This window comes from Helianthus annuus, chromosome 2, assembly GCF_002127325.2.
Source record: "Helianthus annuus cultivar XRQ/B chromosome 2, HanXRQr2.0-SUNRISE, whole genome shotgun sequence".
NCBI lineage: Eukaryota > Viridiplantae > Streptophyta > Magnoliopsida > Asterales > Asteraceae > Helianthus > Helianthus annuus.
Genome location: NC_035434.2, coordinates 162882897 through 162897485, shown reverse-complemented (window position 1 = coordinate 162897485; position 14589 = coordinate 162882897). Strand labels below are relative to the sequence as shown.

At 38.0% G+C, this 14589-nt stretch overlaps 3 protein-coding genes across 4 annotated transcripts; 2 read left to right on the top strand and 1 right to left on the bottom strand.

The window, feature by feature from the left end:
- Window positions 1–2114: 2114 nt before the first annotated feature.
- On the top strand, window positions 2115–5422 carry LOC110926539 (eukaryotic translation initiation factor NCBP). The gene is made up of 6 exons (XM_022170326.2): window positions 2115–2320; window positions 3968–4063; window positions 4166–4270; window positions 4356–4433; window positions 4659–4778; window positions 5095–5422. The coding sequence occupies exons 1-6, from the start codon at window positions 2216–2218 to the stop codon at window positions 5224–5226; spliced, it is 636 nt and encodes a 211-aa protein (XP_022026018.1). The 5' UTR covers window positions 2115–2215; the 3' UTR covers window positions 5227–5422.
- Window positions 5423–9906: 4484 nt separating this feature from the next.
- Window positions 9907–12271, top strand: LOC110926549. Of its 2 annotated transcripts, none has more exons than XM_022170336.2 (2): window positions 9907–10755; window positions 10930–12271. In XM_022170336.2, the coding sequence occupies exons 1-2, from the start codon at window positions 9933–9935 to the stop codon at window positions 10932–10934; spliced, it is 828 nt and encodes a 275-aa protein (XP_022026028.1). In that variant the 5' UTR covers window positions 9907–9932; the 3' UTR covers window positions 10935–12271. The 2 variants fall into 2 exon arrangements, with proteins under 2 accessions (XP_022026028.1, XP_035841168.1); XM_035985275.1 differs by having other exon boundaries at window positions 9911–10755.
- Window positions 12272–12480: 209 nt separating this feature from the next.
- Window positions 12481–14135, bottom strand: LOC118486406. Its single transcript, XM_035982836.1, has 3 exons — window positions 13769–14135; window positions 13550–13690; window positions 12481–12551 (listed from the first exon to the last, which is right to left on the bottom strand). The coding sequence occupies exons 1-3, from the start codon at window positions 14133–14135 to the stop codon at window positions 12481–12483; spliced, it is 579 nt and encodes a 192-aa protein (XP_035838729.1).
- Window positions 14136–14589: the final 454 nt, after the last annotated feature.

The window sequence follows — 14589 nt, the reverse complement described above, 5'->3', positions numbered from 1 at the left end:
CCAACATTTACTCTGGGGACTATCCGAGTAACAAAATGACAAACCATAGGGAGCATACATGCAATTTCCAAACTAACTGACATCTACTCAGGGACTATCCGAGTAACAAAATGACAAACCATAGGGAGCATACCTGCTATTTTCAAAAGGTAGGGACTAAACATGAAAAAACGTGAAACCACAGGGACCATCCGGGCAATTAACTCTTATAGATGTGTTGAGTATGATAGATGCCTATGTTAAGTTGAACACTAAATGGTTCCAAGGATTGAAGATGATTGATACGTGTATTTGTGTAATTTGGATTTAATTAAAAAGTACAATATTTATATATTTTGTGGTAGTGAATGTTCTTTGATTTTATTTATTATTGTGGTAGTGAATGTTCTTTGATCTTTTTTTCATTATTGTTATATGTCGAAAATTTAGAGCGTGTATATTTTATGATTATATAAAGTCTAATATGAAATAGAAACATGTAAAACTCAAGTTATTGACCAAATGGGTAATGGTTATAACTTATAACTTCATTTCAAGAGGTTTTATTCAAAATTAGAAGTGTTTTTAATGTTTTAGCTATCATATCTTATATCAGAAGTTGTTTTAAACATTACAAATGACTTATATCCTACTTTACTACATGTCAATTAAGTATGTCAAAATAACCAACATGTAGAATATTATAAAAAATAACAAGTATATTAAATTCGATTATAATAACGTTATTGAAAATGTTTTACTTAATTATTTTTTACGAGTTATAAAGTGTTTTTTTCACTCTTCTTCCTCGTTACCATCGGTCCACATACAACTCATCCGTCAGTTCAAGTTATAAGTCCCCATCGTTAGTCATTGTAGGAAAACTTTTAAGTTAACAAAATCAAATAAAAACAACTATTTTTTTTTGTTTACAAAAACATGTAATATAATTAAATAAAATGTTAGATATTATGATTATCCAATTAAACAGAAAAAGAAAGCTTGAGAGGGGTGGAAGGCTCATCTCTATACATGGAAGATATTATCCATACTTTATTGTTTAACATTGCAACTAAGCTAAATATATATAAACTTAACTTTAATTAAAGGGGGACAATGCTTTGGCAACAAGGAACACACATATGCATATGCTCCTTCCACATATATGAATGGAAAACTTTATCATATACCACCACTTTAACTTTATATTCATAGTTATTTCTATTTAGTATAGTTGTAGTTTTTAAATAGTTATATTATTAAAAGAGTTATTCATTAAACTAAAAACATACCCAAATTAAAATATTTTGAAGTCTTGCATTTTTTTCACAATAAAATACATTAACCAAATCTTTAAAACTATTTTACATTCTGATATTTTTTATTATCTTTTTCAATATTAACTAATTATTATAGGACCATTCCTAGTTCGATTCTCAAAAGAGGGGTTTCCCATATTTTTTTGAACGGCAAGGAACGATGTGCCAACCACCATAACATCGGGCACTGTGGCCAAGGTCGACTACTCGACCGCCGCAGCCCCTTGGCTTTCCTAGATGCGTGAAAACCCAACCTCCACCCACCCGAAGGCACGACAGTGGAATAATCGCTAAAACCTCGTCTCCCATCCAAGACGAACCGGCGCCACCCTTATTCATAAAATTCATTTTAACTTATAAACATGGCCGGCCCTGAAGGTGGGCGGGGAGGACCACCGGCCAGGGTCCGATATTTCGAAGGGCACGTTATTTTTTAAAAAACTCCGATATGTATATGTAAAAATAAATAAATTAATAGGGTATACCCATACAAACACCAACATAGGTCCACTTACAAAACTATTTATATGGTTTAGATTAGTTATTAGCTCCTTGGCTTTACGCTTAGACCTTTAGTGAGCCCAATACCCAATTTCATTAAGACCTAAGGACACATTTTTCGAACTCAAACAAAGTACATGAATTCTCAGGACCGGCCCTATTTATAAATATACCAAAATTCATTGTTTCTTATCAAACAAAAATTATATTACCTCCTTTTTTATCATTTACCAAACTAGAAGGACCAAGTATAAACATTATCATAACTACCAGGTAAAATACATCCGGATCAAATAACTTTGACCCACCCGATCCATACAAAACCGGTAACTTAACATTTCATCAATCTTCTTCAATCGCTCCCAAAACAGGCGAATTAGGGTTTTGCTCGAAGCTTACCGGAAAACTCATCGAAGATGGATGCTTCAACGGACAAGATCAACTCTCAGTCAGAGTACGATTCATCTGAAGATCGCGAACGACATTCGCGCGAACTTAAAGCCGGTTTACATCCTCTCAAGGTATCATTTCTCGGTAATTGATATTATTACGTGCATTTGCGTTCAATTATCGATTCGATTTTGCGTCTAGTATCTGATCTAGGAACAGAGCTGTAGTTTGATTATTAATTAGGTCATTTGCGATTGAACGCTGTTCGGTTATCGTTTGTTAGTTTCTGAGAAGAATTTTACGTCAGATTTGATTATTAATTAGGTTAGTTGCAATCGAAAGATGTTTAACTATCGTTTGCTAGGTTCCGAGAAGAATTTCACGTTAGATTTGTTAAAAAGTGTGAGGAAGTTATGTTAGTGAAAAGTTTGCAGCAGAATTTGTGCTGTATGAGCTTCAATTTTGTGATGGAAAAGTTGAAGCAGGTTAGTTTGGATTAAGTTGCTATGATTTTTGTGATTTATTTGTTTAGAATTTTAGTTGAATTGGATATGTTAAATTTGGTTATATTAATATTATATAAAAATTTACATCGAGATAGTTGGTAAACAGGCAACAAGTTGCGCCGCTACCCCTTTTTGAATAGCAAAACTAAGCCTTTTAAAAACTACGTCCATAGATCTCGGGGTCATAACATTACTATGCATGACCTTTTGAACTCGACTAAGTAGGTCCACAGCCTCTGGCGCCAGGAAAGCAAAAGTATCAAAAGCAAATGGGATAAACACGTGCTGGTTGTCAATGCACGCTTTCTCATGCTTGATCACTTTACCCGAAGCAGCCTTTAAGGCAGCCTGACCCACTGTGAAAACACTACTCCCTAAGCCCACAAGCGGGGAAACCCCTGTTAGATCCACACAGGCGTGTTTTCCTCCTACCCATCCAAAGACCAGAATGTCGGCTGGTCGAAGGGTAGATCTCCCTTCCAACGGGTCTGTTAAGAAATTAACGGGTGCCTCTTTCTTAGCAGAAATACCAGCGCACCTGAATATGTCAAAAAGGACATCCCTAACCAAATCATGTCGGTATCTGAACCCCGGGAGCTCTCTACAATGAACCGCATGCTCACCAAAAGAATCCAAACACGCCTTATGACAAATTGGGCATACCTCATCAAACTGGGAATAAAGGAATCATGAGGCGATACTTAAGGATAGTACGGTACTCCACCGGCAACATATGCTGGCCTAGCCCATCTATAGGTATAGCAAGAAGAAAATCTTGTGCATGTGGTGCTCGGAGATACTAAAAAACGGCTTTTTATCTAACGGTCAAGTCAAACTGCACTTCGATTTCGTGGACAATTTTACTAAAAAGAGCACTCGCCAATGATGTGAAGGATAAATGATGTGATGCAATGGTTTGGTTTGCAGGATTTTTCTCCATTTGGTTTGTTAGTACTTAGATTTACCTGCTGTTGTTGTTGTCAGCTGAGCATTGTCTTCGAAAATGTCTTAGTATTGTTATCTATAGGAGTAACTCAACTTTCGTATCCGTTTGTATTGTTTGATGACAGATGCTAGACATTCTCGCTCGTTCACTATGTCATTGTAGTTGTTTTAATTGTTGAGAAAAAGTATGGCTTACTTAAAACTTTTACTCCACAAGTTCCTTTGGATCTTCAGTTTGGATTCAATGTGTTAAGTGCTACAGATTTTGTTGGCATCTTTCAGTGATTGTATTACACTTTAATCATGCTTATTGTTTTATTCATGCAGAACAAATTTGTATTCTGGTACACTCGGCGCACACCTGGAGTTCGTACACAGACATCATATGAAGACAATATGAAGCAGATAATGGACTTTAGCACTGTAATAATTCATCATCTACTTCTTTTTAGGTTTACAATTACCTGTCACGTTCAATATCTAGCTATTATTTATGTTGACAACTATGTCTTGCATTACCTACAGGTTGAAGGTTTTTGGGTGTGTTATTGTCATTTGGCTCGCCCATCATCCTTGCCAAGCCCGACTGATTTGCATCTTTTCAAACAGGGGATTCGTCCTCTTTGGGAGGTATACAACATATCTGAACACTTACTGCTTTAATCAGTTCCCCCTTATCCTAGTTTGAATTGAAGTATAATCATTGGTTTTGTAGGATTCTGCTAATTGCAATGGTGGTAAATGGATCATACGGTTCAAAAAGGCTGTCTCAGGGCGTTTCTGGGAGGATTTGGTAAGGAAAGTGGGCCATATCTGACTTTTTTTAGGAGGATTTGGAAACCTTTATTAGTTAACCTGATTATCAATAGCATGATTTTCAGTTATAAATTATATGTTAAGAAATAGTTATCCAGTTTCTAAGTTGACCATATGTCATCTCTCATCTGTAACCTATTCATATATTTATATTCTGATTATAGTCTATTAAGATGTCTGTTGTTGGTAAAATCTTTTCCAGGTTTTAGCATTGGTAGGTGATCAACTTGATTACAGTGATAATATATGTGGGGTTGTGTTGAGCATCCGCTTCAATGAGGATATATTGAGCGTTTGGAACCGCAATGCATCTGACAATCAGGTAAAGGTTACCATATCATCTGCATGTTTATTAGAGGGCATGATAACAAACCATATATTTACATGTTTTGAATTAGTTGACTTGAGATGTGTTTGATCCCGAACTGAACCAAAATCTAATTTGTAACTCATACAACCTTCCATGTAGTTTCCAAAAGTTAAAGATTATTTTTGTAAATAATTGTTTTTTAGTTTTATAAGTATCGCATTAGTTTCTTTACTTTATATGCACAAAAAATGTGCTTGTGGGTCAAGTCATCAACAATACGTCACCTTACCTGTTTTGACCCGTTATTGAAATTTGTTTTGATGATCAGGTGGTGATGGCTTTAAGAGATAAGATAAAACGACACTTGAAGCTTCCGCATGGATATGTTATGGAATACAAGCCACATGATGCTTCCCTGCGTGATAATTCATCATATCGGAACACTTGGTTGAGAGGATAGAGAAGAAGCCGGGATGCGGTGGGGCGGCCTGTTGTTGGGATGCTTATGATGGTCAATATTTCGGGTCTTTGTTATGTTTGACTAGCCTACCTTGAATATCAAAGAAAGAAGCAACATTTGTCATGTGGACATGATTTTGGATATTTTATGCATTAACTTAAAACTCTAAATCACTTCATGATCATCTTTATTGTTACCAATCTCTAGAATATGTAATCAACGTTTAATGGCATTTAAAATATAGATATAGCCAACAGAAACCGGTTGATTCTTATGGTTGAAGGTGCTCATCTGAGTATTCTTTGTTAACGTCGACTTACATACTCTAGCATATAAGAGAATTTTAACAGGGATGATAATTGTGTTGGGTTGAAAGTTCAATCGGTTGAATTGATGAATTTGAACATGACCTATGTATTATCATCATATAAACCGAATATTACCCGTGTAACCATACATCTAAATGTGTCAAACAAGTTGGTGGCTTGTTCATGAATTGTAAAAGTTGTAAATGGGTTAAAGTAGGTCATATAATATGTTGTAAATGAGTTGAACACGGCATTTTTAATGAAATGTATTTTCTTAACATCATTTTAATTCTGTACACAATAAGTTCACAAGTTAATATAAAGTGAACATGACATATTTATATAAAGAGTTAATAAAGTAAATAAATATATATATATAAAGAGTTAGATAATGAAAATAGTAGACCTAATTATTCATGTGTTGTGTTTAAGATCATACTGTTAAACATCTAATTTTTTTTTTTTTTTTGAACAGCAGCGACTATATTTATATATAGCAGAAAACCAGCAAGAAGCTGGGAAACAAAAAGGAAGAAACAGAAAAAAGTTCAAACAACCATAGAAATATCAAAATCTATCCAATGGTTCCAGTTCAAAGATACGCCCCTAGCCCTGTTATTAAACCACATGAAAGTTTCTTCCTTGATTGACTCCACGATTCGCTTAACCGGCACCATTTTCCCATTAAATTCTTTGTCGTTCCTGGCCAACCAAATCCGCCACAAGCATCCCAACGCTACCATGTGAACTGCCTTTTTCCACCTCTTCGAACCCACCTGTGCCATGATATGATTTAAAATGTCGCCAACCGTAACTGCTTGACATAAAACCGGGATCCTGATCCATCTATAAACATTCCACCAAACACATTTCGCCCAAAGACAATCTGTGAAAATATGATCACTAGTTTCTTCGCGCAACCCGCACCTGCTACAGAAAACGTCTGGCATGTATAATCCCTTCTCCGCAAGCTTGACTTTAGCCGCTAGCCTGCCTAATTCAGCTCGCCACCCTAGGTAGTTAACCTTTGGCGGGGCCCATGAGTTCCACTTGAACTTCCCTCCATCGCTGAAAACCGACGACTTAACCTCTATCTCTTTTCGGATACACCTTGTGGAGAAGCTCTCCCCCGCATCATTCGGCCAGACCCACTTGTCACCATGACCCGACATCTCCACCTGTTGCAAAAGCCGCATCATATGCCCCAATTCAGCCCATTCACCAGCCGAAGCAGGATCTTTAGCCCACCCCCAACTCCAAAGACAATTCGTACCCGGAAACTCGTAACAAGAGGACACCAACGCATTTTTGTCAGCCACCAACTTGAAAACATTTGGAAATTGAAATTTTAATGGACCATGCCCCACCCAATCATCATGCCAGAATCTTATTTTTTCGCCGTTTCCGAGTTCCACCTTCAGAGCGTCTTTGATGCTAATACCCTTCTTACCTAGGCTGCCATCCACATTTGCTATGTCTTTCCACCAACCGATAATTGTCTTATTAACCGGTACGCGTTTTGCTCCTTTGTCCGGGCCATGAATAGCGGCGATAGCACGCGCCCAAAGTTGATTCGGAGCATCTCGAAACCGCCACCACCATTTGGCCAACATGGCCAAATTAAAAGACTCTAAACCTCCTAACCCGAGACCCCCTTGCTGTTTAGGTCTTAGCAATTTTACCCACCGAATCCAGCTAATTTTATTTCTATTTCCGACTTGCCCCCAAACGAAAGACCTTCTAATCCCCTCAAGCTTATTAAGAACAACCTTAGGAGCTTTAAAAATTCCAAGAAAATAAGAAGAAAGACTACCCAATACAGATTTGGCGAGCGTCACCCGCCCAGCAAATGAGAGAGTCTTAGCTTTCCACCCGTTGAGGCGTTTCTGAAATCTTTTGATTACCGGCTCCCAATGTTTTTTCCGTTTCATATTTGCCCCTATTGGAAGCCCCAAATACAGGAACGGGAACTCACCGATGCCACACTTTAAAATTCCCGCAACCTCTTCAATTTCAACATCTGAAGTCCCAACCCCAAAAACTTTGCTTTTCTGAAGGTTCACGTTTAACCCGGTCAGAAGGCTAAAACACCGCAACAGTCTATTAATGTTCTCAGCGTTTTTGACGGACCACTCACAAAGGAACATAACGTCGTCTGCATAGCTCAGATGCGTGAGAACCGGGCCCCCATTCGGAAGCTTAATACCCGAGATTAAACCTAATGCCTCTGCCCGTTTCATTATCATGTCAAGCACTTCCAACGCGATAATGAATAATGAAGGAGAGAGGGGGTCACCTTGCCGAAGGCCCCTTTTATACACAAATTCGCCGGTGGGAGACCCATTTAAAATGACCGAACCCTTCCCAGATTTCAAACACGACGACACCCATTTTATCCATTTAGCCGGAAATTTCATATAGCCCAAAACTCTTATCAAAAACTTCCAATTAAGAGTATCATAGGCTTTCGCGAAATCGACTTTGAATATTAGCACTTTGGTTTTATACTTTTTAGCCCATGACACAACCTCACTAACAATAAGAGGACCATCAAGTATGTTCCTACTCCCCACAAACGCTGATTGGGTATGGGAAATTAACTTACCTAAGATTGGTTTTAAGCGATTCGCTAGCACTTTAGCGATGATCTTGTAAAGCAGGCCGATCAAAGAAATCGGTCGGAAGTCTCCTAACTCGGTTGGGTCTTCCACTTTAGGCAGCAAAACTATGAAGGACGGATTGCTCCCCGCATTAATTTCGGCTCTAGTGTAAAAATCTTCCATAAGCGACATAACAAACGGTTTCAGTTTCGCCCAAAATTTTCTTAAGAAACGAGTCGTAAAACCATCCGGGCCTGGTGCCTTGCTCCCGTCGCAACTCCATATGGCATCTCTAACTTCAGATTCTGAAAAGGATTGCACCAGTGAGGCTGCTTGAACATCATTTAAAAAATTAAGGCCCAAATTTTGAAACGAAGGTCTTCTACGGATAGGCTCGGCAAATAATTTCTTGAAATGGTTTTTTATCGCCTCCTTCAACACATCTGATTCTTTGACCCATACCCCTCCGATATGCAAACCGTTTAAACGACTCCTCCCTTTATTGATATTACACACCGCATGGAAGTATGACGAATTTTCGTCGCCATCACGAATCCACCTCTCCCTAGCTTTCTGTTGTAAGTCTCTTGCCATATTGACATGAAACTTTTTGATCTGTACCCTCATATTAGCCCTAAGTTCCCTTTCTTGATTCGATAAATTTCTCACCTCGGCCTCTTGTTCTAAATATTCAACCGCCTCCACCCAGCCCCTAACAACCTCCTCCTCCTTATCCTTCATTGTGATCCTCCACTCCTTAATGCCATTTTTAAGAGCCTTAAGTAAGCTGGAAAACCCACGTACTCCACCCCCTGAGGCTGCAGACGAAACGACCATGTCTACGCACTCAACGAGACCCTCCTTCCCGATCCAAGAATCATAAAATTTAAAAGGAGACGGACCGAAGTCTAACCCGTCACACTTGAGAACCAAAGGGCAATGATCGGACAGACCCCTAGGCAGAGTTATCAACGAGGCATGAGGCCATTTCGACATAAACTGAACATTGACAAGCGCCCTATCCAGTTTGCTTAGGTTGAAACCACTGTCGGACATATAGGTGAATTTTTTTCCTTGCATACTTACTTCGTTATATCAAAAGATTATAATGATTTACATTATAAGTTTAAGCACCATATTTAAGCTATTAACGAGTTAGATGTTCAATTGGTTGCTTATATCAAAAGATTATAAGTTAAAACATCTAATGATTTAGATTATAAGTTTAAGCACCATATTTAAGCTATTAATGGGTCAAATATAATTTCTTCTTTTGTTCTTTACCGAGACGAACCGAACCGATACTACCCAAACAAGTTTAGTAGTGGTAGTCTTATGGTTTCTATATAGATTTGTAATTTATGATATAATTTAATAATAGTTACTTTGAATCAATCTTTGCTTCATTGAGAACATTTCACTTTACGACTAGATCAATTAGAAGGAAGGTGTATCATGTAGGTATGTATGAGTAATTTATGCTTTAGTTAAAGAACAATATTCTTTCCCCTAGTTGCAAGTAACTTTAGTTAAAGAAGCATAAAGCTTGATTGCTCTGACTTACTATTTAACTATAATCTTTTTTTTTTCTTGTTTTGTTCTCTGGTGGTGTGTATGAGTTGCCAAAGAATAAGCAAATGTACAAATAACAAAAGTAGATCCACTCGATTTCAAGGATATATTTCCAAGAATAATATCTGCTTTTTCCTTTTCCTTGCTATAAATAAGTAACATAGGAGTACGTCTAGCATTGTATCTTTATCTTAACCACATTAATATATATATATAAAAAAAATCTATGATGAAGGTAATTGAGCACGAGCATCCATTGAAGCTCGTTGATTTGCAGGTGAATGTTGAAGATGTAGACGACAAATCTGATGATGAAGAGGAGAAGGAGAAGGAGGAGGATTTGGTTCCACAAGATGAGTTTTCGTGTACTTGTAAGCGGTGCGACGAAGATATCAACGGGTATTACAGGTACTACTATAAATGTATACATGATTCATGTGATTTCGCTCTTCATAAATTCTGTGCAGAGCTTCCAGAAACATTAAAACACGCAACACATCCACATCCTTTTATCCTCCGTACTATTGACGAAGATTGGACGTGCGTTAATTGTCTAAGAGGCCACAAGCCAGGTGCATGCTATGAGTGTATATGTTGTTATTGGTTGAGGAAGGATGTAAATTGTGTTGTGGAAGTAGACAAAAGGAGGATCTACCACCCTAGCCACCCACACCCACTAGTGTCTCTGTGTTACAAACCCATTTTATGTCAGTGTAATGCTTGTGGGAAGGAACACAAAGGCGTCTTCTTTCAATGTACCGCATGTCCTAACTTCGCCATACACAACGATTGTGCTTTCCTGCCAAAACGTTTGTTAATCCAACATGCTACAAATGCTATTTTCAGCCATACCCATCCACTCACCCTTTCTTATTCCTTCCCACCAGAAGAGATAAGAGCTAAACATAATCCTAGATGCAGAGTATGTGATGGCAACTTTTATTACGATCTGGATGTTTGGATATACAAATGCGAGAAATGTATATACTATGTCCATCTAGATTGTGCAACATCAAGAAGAGAGTCATTCATGTCCATCTTGTCTATTGGTACTATAATTACTACTATTTCTTTTTATATATAAGATTCATTCCATTTGATTAGTTATTAACTTCTTATTCTTATTTATGCCTCTGTTATTATCTATTTGATAAATAATAACCAGTTTATTTTTTTTTTTCCGCAATTAAGTTTTTTAACTAATTTTATTTCCAATCTTTTAGGTTGAGGTCCAACCGTTAAAAACTTTAAAGATGTTGACTATCCTAATCTTCTCCGTTTACCATTTCCTGATGAAACCTGTAGCATACCCAAACATTTATTTTTCAAAAAACTTGGGCCTGGTGATTATGGTAATCATGAGGTAAGCGTACAACATATGAATCGTCAACATGAGTTAATTTTAGTTGACACAGCTGGAAGCATTGGGTCAACCTCCTCCTCCTCAAAGATCAATGATATGATCATGTGTCACAACCCAATGAAAAAGATAGAACTATTATGCAGCGGATGTGTGAGACCAATCACGGAGATGCCGTTCTACAAGTGTCGGGCCAAAGAAGACGAGAGCTGCAACTTTGCTCTTCATGAATGGTGTACTCGGCGGCTGCCAACAAAAGTAGACAACCACCCAGGTCACCCACGACATCCCCTCCTTCTAATGACAAACATCCCCAATATGTTTAACATATTTCGTTGTGGAGTTTGCCTCTTAGATTGCAATGGCTTTGCTTATGGTTGTGTCGAATGTGAATTTTACGTTGACGTTACCTGTGGGTTTATGCCTGAAAGAATCACACATGAATCTCACCCAAATCATCTTCTATCAATAGTTAAGGAGGGTCAGCCCAGTGGAAGCTGTCTTATGTGTCGCTTATATGTTTCACCATATACGTTGAATTTCAGTTGCAGCTTTTGTGATGTGTATATACATCCGTGGTGTGCTTTGTTATTGCCTAAGACAATTAGGCACCCTTATGACAAACATCCAATGCACATCAGCTACCTCCCGATTGAGAATCACAAGAGTGAATATTTTTGTGAAATTTGTGAGGAAGAATTGGATCCTCATAAATGTTTCTATCATTGTGATGAGTGTAGTCAATCGGTGCATTCTGATTGTGCTCCTTTAATACTTCAGTCTGAAACAGAAACCCATTCCAGATATAGACTAGAAAGAGGTGTCTATAGGTTTTTAAATATGAAGTTTGGGAGCATTCATAAGAAGACTGATGGTCACCCACATCCGCTAACATTTGCCCAAGGGATTGAGAGTGATGGTGGTTGCAGTGTGTGTCATTGGAGATTGCGGTTCGAGATGATACTTAGGTGTTCCGAGTGTGAGTTTGCAGTTCATCACGATTGTTTGGAAAACTGGAACAAGTCATGAAGGTGTGTACGTATGTTTCATCTTCAAACCATGTGCGTGCTTTGAAGACAGACAGACAGACAACCTATCTACTTAATTCCCACTATCAAACAAAGTTAATAATATCTTGTATAATAAGTATTGTCGCTACTTTTTATTGTATATCTTTTGTGTGTGCAATGAAAAAATATATGGCATTTGTGTGTTCATTGTTAATCTTATGATACTTATACTCTTTGATTGTGGCTTTAATTAATTTAATAAAAGAATAAATATAAAATATAAAAGAAAGAATAAGAACATGATAAAAGCACAAATTACAACATTTCCTGTTTTATTAACTTCTTTTATTTTACCCATTGACCCGTTAAGAGTACAGACACGACACAACACAATTCGGTCCATTCTACAGGTTAACCAATGTTTTACTAACTTCTGAGCAACTTTCATGCGACCATTCACCAAAATCATGAAACCCTAACACAATAATTGTAGAAACATCACAACAATTTATTAATGAAACTTGACCTTTTATCATAGTTGTCACTATCTACTGAACGCAGCCCTATTATTCACTAAACCGACCGCATCACAAAACGGTCAAGGCCCAAACCGGTTCGCATCACAAAACGGTCAAGGCCCAAACCGGTTCGCCTCTACTCAATGGCCCAATCCGATTTGTATACATACATACATACATTTTAAAATTTATATACACGCAAACTAGTTTTCAAACCGAAACCTAACCAAACTGAACCAAACCAGTCCCATAGGTTTGTGTTTCAAACACCCCAAAACCCAAAGTTACAGATTATTTTTGTAAATAATTGTTTTTTAGTTTTATCATAAGTATCCCATTAGTTTCTTTACTTCATATGCACAAAAAATGTGCTTGTGGGTCAAGTCATCAACAGTACCTCACCTGAACTGTTTTGACCCGTTATTGAAATTGGTTTTGATGGTCAGGTTAATTAAGAAGTTAATATCTTGTGTATTAAGTATTGTCACTACTTTTTCCTGTATTATCTTTTATGTTTGGCATTTGTGTGTTCATTCTTAAATGCAAATCCACTTCATCCTTTCATCACATGTGATACTTATATGCGACCTGATGCACGAAAATTACATGGCATATCGCCTCAGGTGTACATGTACGATAATAATATTGCTCAAAAACCGTCAACACAAATGACTCATTTGTCCCTGGATACGAGGAATCGGTACAACATGGCTTAGTTTCCATGTACGATAATAAGATTGGGTTTGGGACGAGGCCCTCGACCTTTTAGAAGACGTGTTGCTTTCGCTACCACTGGGGATATTCGCCCACTTTGGATGAAACTTACAAATCTCCCAACAATGCATGAAACGGAAGTCGGTCCCCACATTTGTCTTGAATTGAACCAATGCATTCGTCACAATGTCGGCTTCGGTTTCACCACTTTTTGGGTTTTGTTTTGCTTTATTTAAAAAACCACTATATTTTGTAAGTTGGCCGCTTATCTCGGTCCACTTCGAGGATAAGCTATCGTTTTCACGATAAACCTTTTTTCCCAATTCTTGATGGAATATTCTACTAACCCCTTGCCACAAGTAGGTTCGATGTTGAGAATTTCCTGTTTTTATAAAAACAAAATTTAATATATTACAAAGTTATATAAAAAAACATTAATAAAAACAAAGTTTAAGAATACCTAAAGTTGAATGTTGAGATTGTTGAAACCAACCCCTCGCCAATGCAAGTTCTTCAGGAACGGTCCATTTTAGTTGTTTTCGCTTGATGGTTTCAAGTGCTTTATCCGCCTCGGTTTTTTTCTTATGGCTTCTCTTTTTTATGGGTTGGGGTGCGGAAGGACCATCGTTGGGTGGTTGAGTTTCGGGGACGGTTTCGTTTTGTGAAAGGTCGATGGAGGTTGGTGAAAGGTTGATGGACGTTTGTGTAAACGGTGTAGGTATCGCATCATCGGAGTGTGGGAAGTTAGTAAACAAACAATTCCCGAGATACGATGCATAACTCGCTTCTTGGGGCATAGAAGAGTGTATCATAAATGGACGAGGCATTGGACGAATGGGTGGTGGGCTTCTTGGAGTGCATACGGGTGGGTCGGGTCAAAAGAACGGTTATGAGGATGCATTTTTTCGTTTTGTAGATGGAGAATTGAAGATGAATGTGGTAAAAAAAATGGAAGAAATTGTGAGGTTTATAGTGGAAAAATGAATTTTTTTTTTTTTAGATAGCCGTTGGCCAACGGCTAGCCCAACGGCTTCTTTGGTTTGTCCAATTAGAGCTCGCCATGTCAGCTTGGCCAGACCGCCCCACGTCCGGCTTGAAACCCATGCCCCAAGGGCCACGCCGAAACCCATGCCCACCCGGGGTGGTGGCGTGAGCGTTTTCTCCCTACCCACACCCAAACTCTCGCCCCATACCCCGCAGTCTTAATGAATCAATCAAAAACAATACATTTGGTTGGCTAATTCAGCCCCAAACTGACAAGTTATTCATTCACCATGGTAA